The following is a 13,874-nucleotide window of genomic DNA, read 5'->3' as shown; positions in this document are numbered from 1 at the left end:
CTTAATAAGCTTAACTTTAAAACACTATGTAAAAAGTTATAACAAAAAGTTGGTTAACTTTAAAATTTCGGTACTTTAATTTCGGTCTTTATTTTCTTATAAATTTCACAAAATGCTATTAACATATAGAACTTTTATTTTTATATAAAAGCAATATATAGTGAAAACTAGGACACACAAACTCAATATACAAAACATATTTCGTGCTGTTCTTATTAGTTAAGTATCAAACTAACATGAAAAAAGATATTTTAAGTTTATTTAGTAACATTGTAATCAAAAAATATTCATAAAAGTAATAAAAAGAATAAAAGCAACTAGCAACTATTAACTGTTAAAAACTTATTGAATTTTCTTGCAATTAATTGAAGTTTATTTACTACTTACATTAATTATAAAATATAGCGTAGCAAAAAAAAAAGAAAAGAAATAATGTAAATATTTTGGCCTACATAAATTAGGTTTCCTTAATAAGACACACAAAACTTACAGTTTAATTAAGTTTTTAAATTACTTAATCCGTATTTAAATTATAACTGCTTACACCTATTGGACTATCTACTAAATGTTCTGCAACAGACCAAAGCTTCGAAGCAATGAAAATATAATAGTCAACGTGTATTTTTAACTTTAGATTAATTATTTGTAAGTAAGTTTGATTAATTTTAAAAGATATATAATAGCTATTTGCTTTTGTCGTTTTTCTTACTCTTTTGATTACTTTGTAAAAACTTTATGCTGTATAAGATTAAAAAGCTTACCTTATGCTAGGTTTGTATTCAACTGATAAAAACAGAATTTTTCTTGTTTATTGAATTTGTTTATCATGCTTTTTCCTAACTAGTTACTAGTCAGAAAGTTTTGATCATACAAAAGCAATAGTTTTGGTACCTAAATCACAAAATACTAAATTTTGCAACACTGTCTCTTTGCTTGGTCGTTAATAGATAAAGTAAAAATTTTTAAAATTTAATCAATTAACTATCCAGAAAAATTGTGAATTTTATGCATTGGAATCTTATAACTGGGCATCTTTGATTAAAGAATAAAATAATTTAAGACAATAGAAATTATATTTCAAAGTCGGTATATTTTCTTATTGATGGGGTTTATTATAAAAAATCTAAGCTTTTAAATTTAACTTACTTACACATGATTATATACAAGTTAAGTTTTTTATAACTCTAGATATATTCTTAAAAATTGCAAAGTGTCAATGCTTTTTTTTTCAACTTGTACTTTTTATTTGAATAAAATAAGTTTGTAATGACAAACATAACTTTTTTTAACTAGCACAAAATAGTTAAAGTATTATAAAGGGTGTGTAGATAAATTACTCTATTCATACATAAAGTCCTTTTACCATGTTTTTGAGCATCAACTTCTTTATCGAGCTTAATAAGCTTAACTATAAAATAAAGAAAAAAACAAACAGTTTGACAAAATTAATGAGATTTTTTACTATTAAGAATTATTACTAATTTAGATAATGAATAATTAAAAGATTGAACTAAATTATTATTAAAATGCTCACTTATTTATACGAACTTGTTTTTTATCAAAATATAAAAAAATACAAGCAAATTACTTTCAATTTAATTGCATAGCTTAATAAAAATTTAGCCCACCTAGATAAATTTCTCGTAGCTTAAATTAAAAATTCTGTTGAGTTTTAATAACAGCTTTTTTAATAACTAGGTATTGAAGGTTAGTTACTGATCGATGTATAGTTTTAAAATATGTGCTTTTTTATGAAATAGAATTTTAAGTTTAGTTGTTTTGAAATAGAATAACAATCACAAAAGCATACAATTTATTTAGTCTTATTGTCATTAAAACAAAACACTTTAAATACTCAGCAAATATTTACTATGAAGCTATCTCATCATCTAACTAAAGTAGTATTCTAATATAAATTCTAGTTTAATTTTTTTAAACTTTATTATCTAATGAAAAAACATGTACAAATGAAAATTAGGTTTCAAAACTATAGAAGTTGTTTTTTTTTATTTAAAATTCTTTTTAAAATCAAAACTAACATCTTTTAGTTTTAGGGTTTTCTTTGGAAGTAAAAAAACTATTGAAATTGCCATTAAAACATGCCATGCACTATGAGTCAAATAATAAACGTTCTTTGTTTCTCCTAAAGCATATAAAAGGCTACCGAAAAAAGCAAGGACACCCCCCGGTAAAAGAGAGTGTAATATCACTTTTTTTGAAAACAGGAATGATTTCTTTTTTCTGCTTTTAAAAATCCATGAAAAAAACATAAATGCTGTTCCTATTAAAAATGGAAATAAATACGTAATCAAACTGAATCGATCGTACAGAACCAACGTAGCTATAAGTAAGCACCCAAAAACGTTAAATGACTGATTAAGTCCGTTGCATGGTGTCCTCGCAATCAAAACCAAAGTGAACCATAGAGCACACAACGATCCAAAGAAGTCGCAAAATTGGAGAGCATCGTATGGTAGTATACAAAATGTGAAAGAACCTGGTTGGTCACAAGCATGATACAAGAAAGAAGCCAGAAAGCTGTAGAAATAAACAATGGCTGATTGGTAGTGCCTTCTTTGCGTTGAAATTAAGATGCAAGGTATAAATACTAAGTTGCTAGTTGTGAGAAAAATTGTTCTAATGACTTGTTGCTTGTAGCTCATAGCTCGCGAATCGTCTGTACAAGCGATCCCTTCCCTGCCTGCTTTGCAGTTACAACCTGAAAAAATAAGGTCGTAGTTTCTGGCCAAAACACAGTTTCCTCGGCTCTTATCCGCGTGACAGTTTTCAATGCAATTCGTTATATTAACTTTAAGCTCGATCTCAGCATATCTTCTGGTATCATTAAGCAGTGAAAAGCTAACAAACCAATCGCCAGCTTGAGGATACGGTATGTACCAAGTAATGTTTTCTTTTGTAAAAATCTTTTTCAAACTATGTTCTAATGTGCAACCAGTGTCTACAGAAGCAGACTTGGATCTGGAAAGACAAACTAAGACTGTTGCTTCTTCGCTTTTTACATAATTTGGTATCTTGTTTATGTTTATAAGCATTGTTCCACCAGAATCTGACACAACAAAAGTTCTCCATTTGAAATGCAAAAAACCTGTAGACTTTATCTTATAAGTTAACTTATCAGTGTTGAACTCAGTATTAAACAAATCTTTTGATATTCTTCTTAATTTCAAAAATTTGTTTGAAGAGTTTGAAACAGTACTAATACTTCGTTTTGATAGTTTTGCCTTATAGATTGTTATAGTTAAAAAATAGTTGCAGGTCTTCATTAATGCACGGAGTTTAACATCTTTATGCTCAACGCGATTCAAAAAGGCAGATAAAAATATTTCGCTGGGTCCCTGCATCACATCAAAGTAAAAAGTAAAACTAAAGTTTCGAGATTTGTTTTCTATGCTGTTCTTATATAATATACCCTCGTATAAAAACTCATCTAAAACAGACTTGGGTTTAGAGATGTTATAAGGATCTGGGAAAGGAATTGCATTATTTCTTACTATGCTGTGTAGTTGAGTATTTGGACAGTTTACATTAAAAATTCCGTTGCTTTGGTTATTAAAAACATCCATTTTTACAGTGTAACGAGAACTTTTTTCCTTATTGTTCCAATGAAAAACTGTTGTGGTTTTTATACCATTAAAGTGATGAAGCTCTTGTGGACCAAATTTTGTAACAAACTCAGGCTTTTCCGGTTCTGTGTTAAAATATAGTTTAACCAGACATAAATTTAACATAAAAGTTTTATCTTACCTAAACTTCCATCCGAAACAGCGACCCATATGGAACTTGTTATCCACCATACTAGGTAAAACTTTTGTATAAAATAAAAACTTTTCAAAAAAATCATAACGGTATAGCAAATATTTCTTAATTTCAAAAGATATTTAATTCTTTAATGTTTTACGTCACTAAAATTTTGATAATTTGCATAATTTTAGTATAAAGTTACTTTATTTTTCTGTGAAAACTACTATCTTAACTAAAAAATATTGCTCGATTATTGGAATGTAAAAAGCTTATTTAAACAATAATACAAGTGAAAATTAGGTATCTTATTTACTACCAGATTTCGGTGGCAAAAAAATAAACGACCTTGTCAAGTATAATAAAGTTGTAAAAAAATACTGTTAAAACTAAAAAAATAAAAAAAAACCTTGGATGAAACTTTTAATATCTCACATAAAATGTAGTTTATATTCCCTTCTCACAGTCGACAAAAAGCAGAAATGCTAAAAAAAATTGTTCATAGTTTGATTTTTGTTTTTATGAAGTAATTGCATACGATTTTGTGTAATTAATAAATACTTACGATCTTGGTAAGTAGGGAAATGTCTTATCTTAAAAGCTGATAACTTAAAACGCTCTAGTTAAAAAAAAGCAGGCTTACACCAGATAGTTAAATTGAAATAAAATTCATCCATAAGTTTTATTCTGGGTAGGAGTCTAATATGCACGAAGGGGCACTTTTGCACGAAGGGTCAAATATGCACGAAGACGTTTTTGCACATCGTCAATTTTGCACGAGTTAGTTTGTTTTTTATTGACTTTTTTTTTTCGGAGAATTCTCCTACAAACAGTCAAAGATGGTCTTTAAAAATGGTATTGGCGTCTTCCCTTAAGTCTGTAGTTTTGCAAATCAGCCTTTGATATTTAATTTTTGACGTATTTTGTTCTAATTCTAATACAAAGAGTCAAAAATGGTCTTTAAAAATGGTATGGGCGTCTTTCCCAAACCCTGTAGTTTTTCAGTCGTTGATTTTTAATATTAAAATAAAATGACGTTATAAAACATTTGAATTTTCACCTTAAAAACCTTGTATAAGCTAATTTTCCTTTAAAAAGTCAAAATTGGTCTTCTAAAATGGTATGGGCGTTTTCTTCAAGGTCTTAATTTATGATTATTGTTTCTTAACAAAATAAAGTCATAAAAAAAAAACGTTTTTAAAACATTTTCAAAACACAGTCTAATTATTTTATATAATCCTACAATAATTAAATCAAATAATCTGCAAACATCAAAGTAAAATATTTAGTTAAAAACTACACCAAAACTAACATCCCAAAAGATAAACAAATTCTACTTTTAATGGTCAGATGAATGCAGGGGTCAGAAAACTGTCAGGCCCACTTGAAGTTTTATTTCGATTATAATAAAACTGTTTTCAAAAAGATAATTAAGAACTTTGACTTTAAAAAATATACTTTTGTATTCAAAACAGAAATGTAAAGGTTTTGATAATTTAAAAAGGTTTTATAACTTATCGCTGATTAGTTAGTTATAAATTAATGTTCAAAAACATCTAAATAATTTAATCATATAAATATAGAGTGGTTAGTAAAAATACTTCTTACATAATAGTTTTCATCGAACAACAAAAAAAAAGGAAAACAATACTTCTTACTTTGATGTAGAATTAAACAACCATGACAATCAAAAATTTACTTACAAAACAACTTGATTACTGAAAGTTTCAAAACAAGTTACACCACAATTTATTTAGTTTGTTTCAAAAACTTTAGAAATCTTTTCAAATGGCTTTCAATAAATAGGTGACTTTTTACTCAATTTAAAAAAACAAAGTAACTTGTTTTTGTTAACTTTAGACTAGATTGATTATTTTTGTCAGTTACTCTATTAAATATACTTAACATTGTTAAAATTAGTTTTGAATTTTACTACTTATCGTAATAGTTTTTTAAAACACTATTTTTATTTTGACAGATAAATATTTTAATCACTTGTTTTTATAACTAGTTTAATGTTTTTTTTTAAGAGCCGTAAATACTTTTTTAAAATTCTTTGTACTTAAACTTTTTTTTCATTGAACATAGTTAATTAATATTGTTAAAAATTACATTAACAATTTAAACTTTGACAAGTGTAACAAACAGAGTGTAAACCTTTTTTGAAGTTTTAAAGCATTATAAATCATTCAAATAAAAAAACTTTAAAAGTTGATTTTATAACAGATTGGTTTAAAAATTATATATATAAACTAATTAGGTTTAAGAAATAAATTTTAAAAGTTTTTTGAAAACTTAAGAGCTAAAAGAGGACGCTAATAGTTTTTTAAGAAATTAATTTCATTTTTAAAACAGTGAGAAACTGATTTGTAAAATTACAAAATTTGATAAGGATTCTTATTTTTTATTATCAGTAAATCATCGTTATGAGGAAATACACGAAAATAATATTTAAAATACGATTATTTTTCTATGACTTAATTTAAAAAAATCGATAATCAAAAGTAAAATCTTGAAGAAGACGCCCATACTATTCTAATTAATTAATTTTGCCTCTTTATACGAGAATTCTCCGAAACAAGTTTTTAAGGCGAAAAATGACTTTTTTAAGACGTCATTTTGAACAAAATACGTCAAAAATTAAATATTTAAGACTGATTTGGAAAACTTCAGACCTTGGGAAAGACGCTCATATAATATTTTAAGACCTAGTTTGACTCTTTTTAGGAGAATTCTCCAAAAAAAGTTTTTTTAGGATATCATATATAGAGAAAAATGTAATATTATTGTGACGTAATTTAAGGTAAGTTAAAAATTATATACTTAAAAATAAAAACTGTTTTCTGAAACTTTAGACCTTTTATAACAAGATGATACTTTTTCTTTAGTATATACTTAACTTTTGTATGATAGATTATCCTTTGAAAAAAACTTCGAACACTTAGCAAATACTACACTAAATGCTGCAACGTTCATCTACTGCTGTGCTTAACTAAGCAATAAAATATAATATTAACATGTATAAAAGCTAGATAATGGATACGTCAATATGAGTATAAATAAAAAATGTGAAATAAGTACTGTTTATAGAAGAAATTGGTAAAAATTAAATACACAAAACTTTCAAGCACAAGTAAGTAAATAGAAAACTTAAGATGGTGAAAGGATATTACAATTAAGTATATCCATACAAGTTTTAAAGCTAGATAAACATTAATAATAATAAAAAAGCTATGAAAACGTTTGAAGTAAAATATAATTATCACAATTTAGTTAATGTAAATATTTAAAAGAAATAAAGCTAAAGAATTAAAGTTTCAGGGCAATTACACTAAAATATACTTGCGCAATTAAAAAACATTATCTTAAGTGAACTAAATGGAAATACATTAGAACAAAATTAAAAGATAAAAAAACAAACTATAACAGTTTGTACAAGTTAGTATTGTAAACTAACTTTTGTTTACAATGCTTAGGTGTGTAGGATTTTATAAAAAGGGATTATTAAACACTTTAAATGATATGTTTTAGAATTTCTTTTTATAAAAACCTAAGCTTTGTAAAAAAAAGTTAGTTTCCAATATTTTTAATTTTGTTCTAATGAATTTCCTTTTAAATTAAATTATAGCAGGGTTTCCCTAAAGATTTAAGCAAGTTAGGGGGAAATGACGAGTAAGGCGGTAGCAACTAACTTACTTTCTGGGGTTTGTAAGGAAGAGTAAAATAGGTTTGAGGAGATATTTAAACTTTCAAAAAAAATCTGGCGTTTATAACCAAAGAGGGACGATCATATTATAATTTCTGAAAAAAGAGCGATTATCAAAATGAGTTTAGAATTTCTGGTTTATACTGATTACGTTTTAACTTTAACCATTTTTACTATAAATTGAATACGTCATACGTCTTTTGAAAAACGTTGTACAGACATAAAAATACTTTAGTAAGCTTGTTCAAAAAATATTAGAATAATGTAATGTTTACCCAGTTTTAACTCATTAAATTCAAAAGCTTAGAAAAAATATTAACAATAAACGAGACAAGGAAATAATTTTAAATATATTAGTTGTATTAAATTAAATAAGATCAACAATAGCTTATATGTAAATGTAGTTTAATTATTTAATAAAAAATATCACTTAAAAAGTAGTGTTGCTAGTAGAACTATTTATTAAACATTCGTTTTTAATTAAAATAATATTTGTTTAAATTTATGTTTATGAAAGTGATCACATACAAGATATATATAGTATTATTTTTTTGGTGTCGTAGTAAAATTTTAAAAGCTGTATTTATAAAACTTTGCTACGGTTTACTTTTTACACTGTACCAAATAAAAGTATATATATAATTTCGTTTTTCAGTTATATTTACATAAGGTTTAATACAGCGTTACAAAAAAAAAAAATTGTCAAAAATAAAACACGTATTGTGTGCAAATAAAAGCAGAAAAAAATACAGTACTTAACAAAAAACTGCATTAAAAGAATAAAATTTATTGTACATAATCTTATTTTACTTAATACAATAAAAAGTTGAAGCATCATAAAAATCAAACTTAAGTTAACTTCATTAAAAACAAAATGCTATACCTTCATATCTACGAAACTTCAATATCAATGATCACAACAACTCAGTAAGAAAAAAATAAAAGTGATATACAAAAGTCAACCTGAAAATAATAATTATGATTTACAACAACTCAATCAGACAAGAGAAAAAAACATTTATGATTTACAACATTTATGATAAAACAAAATATTAGTCGGCAAACAATTTGTTTTAATTTAGTACTAGATTGCAGCTTTCAACAGATAAATTTAAGACGTGCAAATTATGAAAATTAGTGATTTTAAACTACAGTTGTCTACGGCAGTAAAATGATATTACGAACTATAGTGTACATTTTTCATAGAGCGTGTTTAAACTTAATCGCGTTTTGAAATTGAACATTTTAAACTGTTCAAACCAAATATCAATCAGTATACAAAAAGGCAGCTATATAAAATCCGTTTCATTTAGTATTAAAACAACTTCCATTTTTTAAACAATTTAGCTACTTAAAATTAAAGTTTGATTTTAATATATCAGTTCCTGCCAAATTAAAAAAAAAATTAACTGTAAAGCTGTCATATAATATATGACTTTAGAATAAACTAAAACAGTTATTAACAGTTTTACCAAACTCTACACTTTCTATTAGGATTCATTTTTGAACCGTTTTTGCAAGTAAAAACTTTTGAAAACATATCAAAATTCTGAAGCATTCCATTAACCCTGTATTTTGCAGGCGTGTGTTCATTGGTTATTATCTGATTTATTAATGATTTTTTTCTTACCACGGAGCACCAAGTCTGTTTTAAATGTTACTAATTTATTTTAAATGCTGAAAAAGGCTTTAAATTAAATGATAAATAAACTAACTGAGTGCTTTTTATTTATCTTACTGCCTTTTTAAGTAATAAAAAATGTTCTGTTATAAAGATTAATTTCAAAGTACTGAAATTATTTACTTATAAACATTAATACAAAATCACATACTTTTAAATATAGCAAAAACATAATAACAAAAGCTGATAACTTTCTTTCATTTAACAAATTATTGAAAATGGAAAAAAAAGTTTAGTTTAATTTTAATACATATAACCTGGGCAGCAGATATAAAAAAAAGTTGATCTGCAGTAAAATCAAGTCCTGGTAATTTCTTTTCTTCCTTTAGTTTGCTTTGTTGCTTTTTGAATGCCTTTGTTATATATTTATAAGTTTAAAATACCAATTAAAATCAGTTAAAAAGTTTATAGATAAAGTTTTTTATGCTTTTATAAAAAATTACTTATCTCAAAAAAGAAACCTGGTAAGCTAAACGTAAACCTCCGTTGTCCGCTATGTTTTCACCGATAGTCATCTTTCCATTAATCTATGTTAAGTACAAAGTAATTAATTCTAAAAATACCTTAACCATTATGGTTTAAATTAGTGTAAAATTTTCTTCTATAATAATCTTGAGTTTATAAGCTTTTAAAATTAATATTAAGCAACCTACAGATAGACATTTTATTCAATAAATTAAAAAAAAAACAATAAGCGTACCTTGTAAGTTTAAAAACACTAAATAAGCAGTTTTATAGAACGAAAATATGTTACTATTACGAGATTTTATGTGTGTACTTAAATTAGACTTCTTCGTACACTATAAACAAGTACCTTTATTGTGTATACAATTTATTTAGAATAGCGACTAAATATCTTAAAACATACTAAACGAATACAACAATTAACATAACTTTCTTCTTCATAGATATAGCTAAGCCAATACTTAGACACAATAGTAATAGAATAAAAAAATTAAAAATTTATTAAAAAACTTAACAGTTTTAAACTTTAAGTAAAAAATAAAAAGTAAGAATAAGCTAAAAAAAGCCTCACTACGTTATGCATTGTATCATATTTTAAAAAAGTTATTACTAATTAAAGATGTCAGACATGCACAAAGCGTCACTTTTGCACGGTAGACACTCTTGAACAGTTTTTTTTCTAGACCTACCATTAACTTCAACTCATAATCTGTAACTCAGTCTCTAAAATAGTAATACTAACCTTATAATATGTAATTCCAACCCAGTAGCTTAATCGTTAAACCAATAATTTTAAACCTTTAAATACAAAAACTTCAATCTCTTATTTTTAATTTAAAAAATAACTATTCAGTCTTTAACATAACTAAAAAAATCTAAACTTAATAATTATAACCTTCATTTCAAAAATTCAGATTTTATTTAAAACAGCTTTGTTTATAATATTCAATCTGTACAAAAGCAAAAATCCCTTGTGCATTGGTGACAACTCGTGCAAAACAGTTAATTTTGTAAAAAATCACCAGTTCAAAGTTACTCAAGTGCATTTACCACGTGCTCTTAAAAAAAACATAAATCATATCTGCTTCATAAAAATTTACAGTAAAATAATACCAAAATGAGATTCAATAAGACAACTAATAAAAATCTAAATGTTCTCACTAACAGAATAGTTTCCAAATTTAAACTTATCGTATTGATCAATCATACATTTGGCCTTGTCGTTGAAGTTGCTTTGAGTTTGATTGTTCCACCAGTTCCTTTTGTTACCGAGTTTGTCGTATTTTACACCTTTAAGTTTTAGTTTTTTAGCTTAACTTTAAAAAAAATTAGTACTTGTTTAATGAATTTTTATAGAGTAATTTAGTATGTAATAATTTTTTACGTCAATTAGGTCAGAGTATCATAAAGAACTCAGTTAAGCAGATTTTGATGGGGAAAAATATGTTTTTATAGGTAAATGATTTATCTTAATTAGAATTTATAGTTCTGTATTTAGTTCCCAGCAAGTTCTTAAAAATTTTGTAGTAAAAAACACGAAAAAAAAAACTTAGAAATAGAAGTTTTGTTATCAAAATGTATTACCTAATTACCTAAATTGAACAGTATTATTGGCGACTTTACTGCACGTAAACAGTTTTAACGTTATTTCAGATTTAAGTAAAACCACTAATACTTAATTTGTCAATGAAAACTAAAAAACAAGTTTTAGGTCCTTCTTACTATCATATTTTTTTGATTAAATTCTAAGTGTTTTAAAAATACTTGAACTTTAGTGCTATAACAAAAAATTGCCTAAAAATGTTTAAAATATTTAATTAACCTATACAAACGTTGAATAATTTAACGAAAATTAACTACTTTTTCAATTATCAATAATGATTTACCAGTTGCACAAACTAGGATTCAGCCGGATCTATTTAAAACCTATATCCGAATAATAAAAAAAAAAAAAAAACTAAACTACAACACGAATATAATTTTTTATAACTTATTATTATGTTTTAACTAATCAATTGAAACTAAATAAATTAATTCTCTTTTACTGATTCTGAATTAAATTAACTTGATCGAAAACCAGGGGTCAGCAAAATACGACACGCGTGCTAAATCCGGCCGGCAAACCAAAATGTAACGCCCTTCGCGAAATAGTTTTTTAATTAAAACAACTTTTAAATTTAATTAAAATTGAGCTTTAAAAAAACTATTTACATACGTGTTGTTATTTTGACTTTCAGCAAAAACTATAGCTTATTTAGTGATTAATGTATTACAATTTATGTTTTAAATATTTTTATCATATTCTAATTGGAGTTTTTATAAAATATGGTGACCAGAGTAATTTTTTATAACACATCTGACTTACAAAAAAACTTTTTTTTATTAATAGTGTTCCTTAATTAGAACTGGAACCAGTAAATTTTAATTTACGAAACTATACAAATTATAAATTAGTTCATTTTAAACAAAAAATAAAGTTTTATACTAAATTTTCAATATTAATTATTCTGTAAACATAAGTTAACCGTTTAAAAATACCATAAGAAGTTAATTTATAAATGCAACTAGACTTAAACTAGTTTTGTTACCAAGTGAATAATTTTCTTATAAGCTATTCATTTTGAAAACTAAAAAAACGTTTTTCATTCGGACCAAATCATAAATTAATAACAAAACATCAACCATTGTTGTCAAACCCATGTGTTAGTTCATGACCGACAGCAACACCGATTCCTCCGTAATTGAGATAAAACGGCTGTTCGTACGAAAATAAAGGTGGTTGAAGGATGCCTGCTGGTAAATCTGTTAAAAAGCATTCAAAAATTCAACCACCAAGCAACTTGTTTTATTTGTATAATAGTAAAACGCAACAGTACTTTGTTTAGATAAGTCTTAAGTGTAATCAATCATGATTGCCACTCTTTAAAGCAAAAAAGCTAGCAAGAATGACCAAAAATTAGACTGAGTCGGCCAGAGTTTAAGTCAGTATTAAGAGAGTATTAGCAAAATTTTACTGTTTATCTAGTTAGAACACTATGAAATATAAGAGTATTATCAAAAGATTTTAAAATTAAAAAAAAAACATAAATTCTTATTAACTAATTTGACTCAGAGTCATTAAAATGTTTAATAAAAATTTCCAAACTATCCTGCGTTTAAAAAATAATCTGATTCTGAGTCAGTTTTATTCATAAGTTTTTCTCAAGTTTTAATTAGCCTGAGAAAGTGGCAACCTTGAAAAAAATATATAAGACAGAAACTTAAGTGTAACTAATAAACTATTAGCATGGCTTCTTAAGCAAAATTACGTAGTTTTAGACTGACAGGTCTTGCTTTAGACCAGGGTTTCCTAAACTTTTTTTTTTCAAAAGCCTCCTCCAACAACATTTATCAGAAAACTGCCTGAGACCTTTTTTTTTTAATTTTTTTGCTCATCATTATCAACTCCAGAATATCTAGTGTAAGTTTCAAACTATGGCCATGTGGCCCCCTAAATTTTTTACTTAATATCTAGTATAAGTTTGAAAACTGCCATTAAAAACGCTTAATGCCTTATCTTTTGCTCTTCATCATCAACTCCAGAATATCTAGTGTAAGTAATTTCAATTTATGACCTTATGGCTCCTATATATGCCCCCATTATCTATTCAGAAAAAAACGGATTCTCAAATCTATTTTAGAAAATCAGAAGTTTTAAATATTAAATAAAGTATTAAATATGTACAGACAAATTCTGAAACTTAAGCAATATTGTCTTACTTTTAGTAAAGTAAAGGTAAAAAAAGTATTTTTGTTTCTACTAAATTTATCGTATATAATCTGATTTTTTAGTGTTAGTTTTAGTTAGAATTCATCTTTATTTCTAAATAAATTTATATTTTAGAATGTATAATTTTAATAGAGTATGTTAAATTAGACATTTAGTAAAGTAAAGATAAAAAAGGTATTTTTGTTTCTACTAAATTTATCGTATATAATCTGATTTTTTAGTGTTAGTTTTAGTTAAAATTCATCTTTATTTCTAAATAAATTTATAATTTAGAATGTATAATTTTAATAGAGTATGTTAAATTAGACTTATTTTGACTCAAGACACCATAAAAAATATTCTCCTTTAATAAAATATAAACCACGAAAACTAAAAAGTGGCTAAAGTATAAAAAAAATTATATTTCAGATACTTCATTTCAATAAATTAGCTTTTTATATTATTTTTTATTGTTTATAAAGGAGATATTTTATGTTTGTAAAATCAATTTTTTT

At 25.4% G+C, this 13,874-nt stretch overlaps 2 protein-coding genes across 3 annotated transcripts in view; both read right to left on the bottom strand.

Annotated features, from left to right (window-relative positions):
- Positions 1 to 2,006: 2,006 nt before the first annotated feature.
- LOC145833393 (transmembrane protein 8B-like) lies at positions 2,007 to 3,053 on the bottom strand. Its single transcript, XM_082940573.1, has one exon. The coding sequence runs from the start codon at positions 3,051 to 3,053 to the stop codon at positions 2,007 to 2,009; it is 1,047 nt and encodes a 348-aa protein (XP_082796699.1).
- Positions 3,054 to 8,394: 5,341 nt separating this feature from the next.
- The window catches only part of LOC145834279 (endothelin-converting enzyme 2-like), a 30,908-nt gene continuing 25,428 nt past the window's right edge, over positions 8,395 to 13,874 (bottom strand). Inside the window, exons 17-21 of one of the 2 annotated variants that reach the window (XM_082941670.1) lie at positions 12,294 to 12,413; positions 10,777 to 10,901; positions 9,608 to 9,673; positions 9,404 to 9,499; positions 8,395 to 9,110 (exon numbers count right to left, since the gene is read on the bottom strand). In XM_082941670.1, coding sequence (XP_082797796.1) covers positions 8,934 to 9,110; positions 9,404 to 9,499; positions 9,608 to 9,673; positions 10,777 to 10,901; positions 12,294 to 12,413 — 584 coding nt within the window. In that variant the 3' untranslated portion in view covers positions 8,395 to 8,933. Of the gene's footprint in view, positions 9,111 to 9,403; positions 9,500 to 9,607; positions 9,674 to 10,776; positions 10,902 to 12,293; positions 12,414 to 13,874 lie in introns of those variants that run through there. The other variant, XR_014369780.1, reaches the window with a different exon arrangement.

The sequence above is a fragment of the Thalia democratica genome, chromosome 4 (assembly GCF_965202585.1).
Source record: "Thalia democratica chromosome 4, ktThaDemo2.hap1.1, whole genome shotgun sequence".
Taxonomy (NCBI): domain Eukaryota; kingdom Metazoa; phylum Chordata; class Thaliacea; order Salpida; family Salpidae; genus Thalia; species Thalia democratica.
This window is presented reverse-complemented; position numbering and strand designations above follow the sequence as displayed.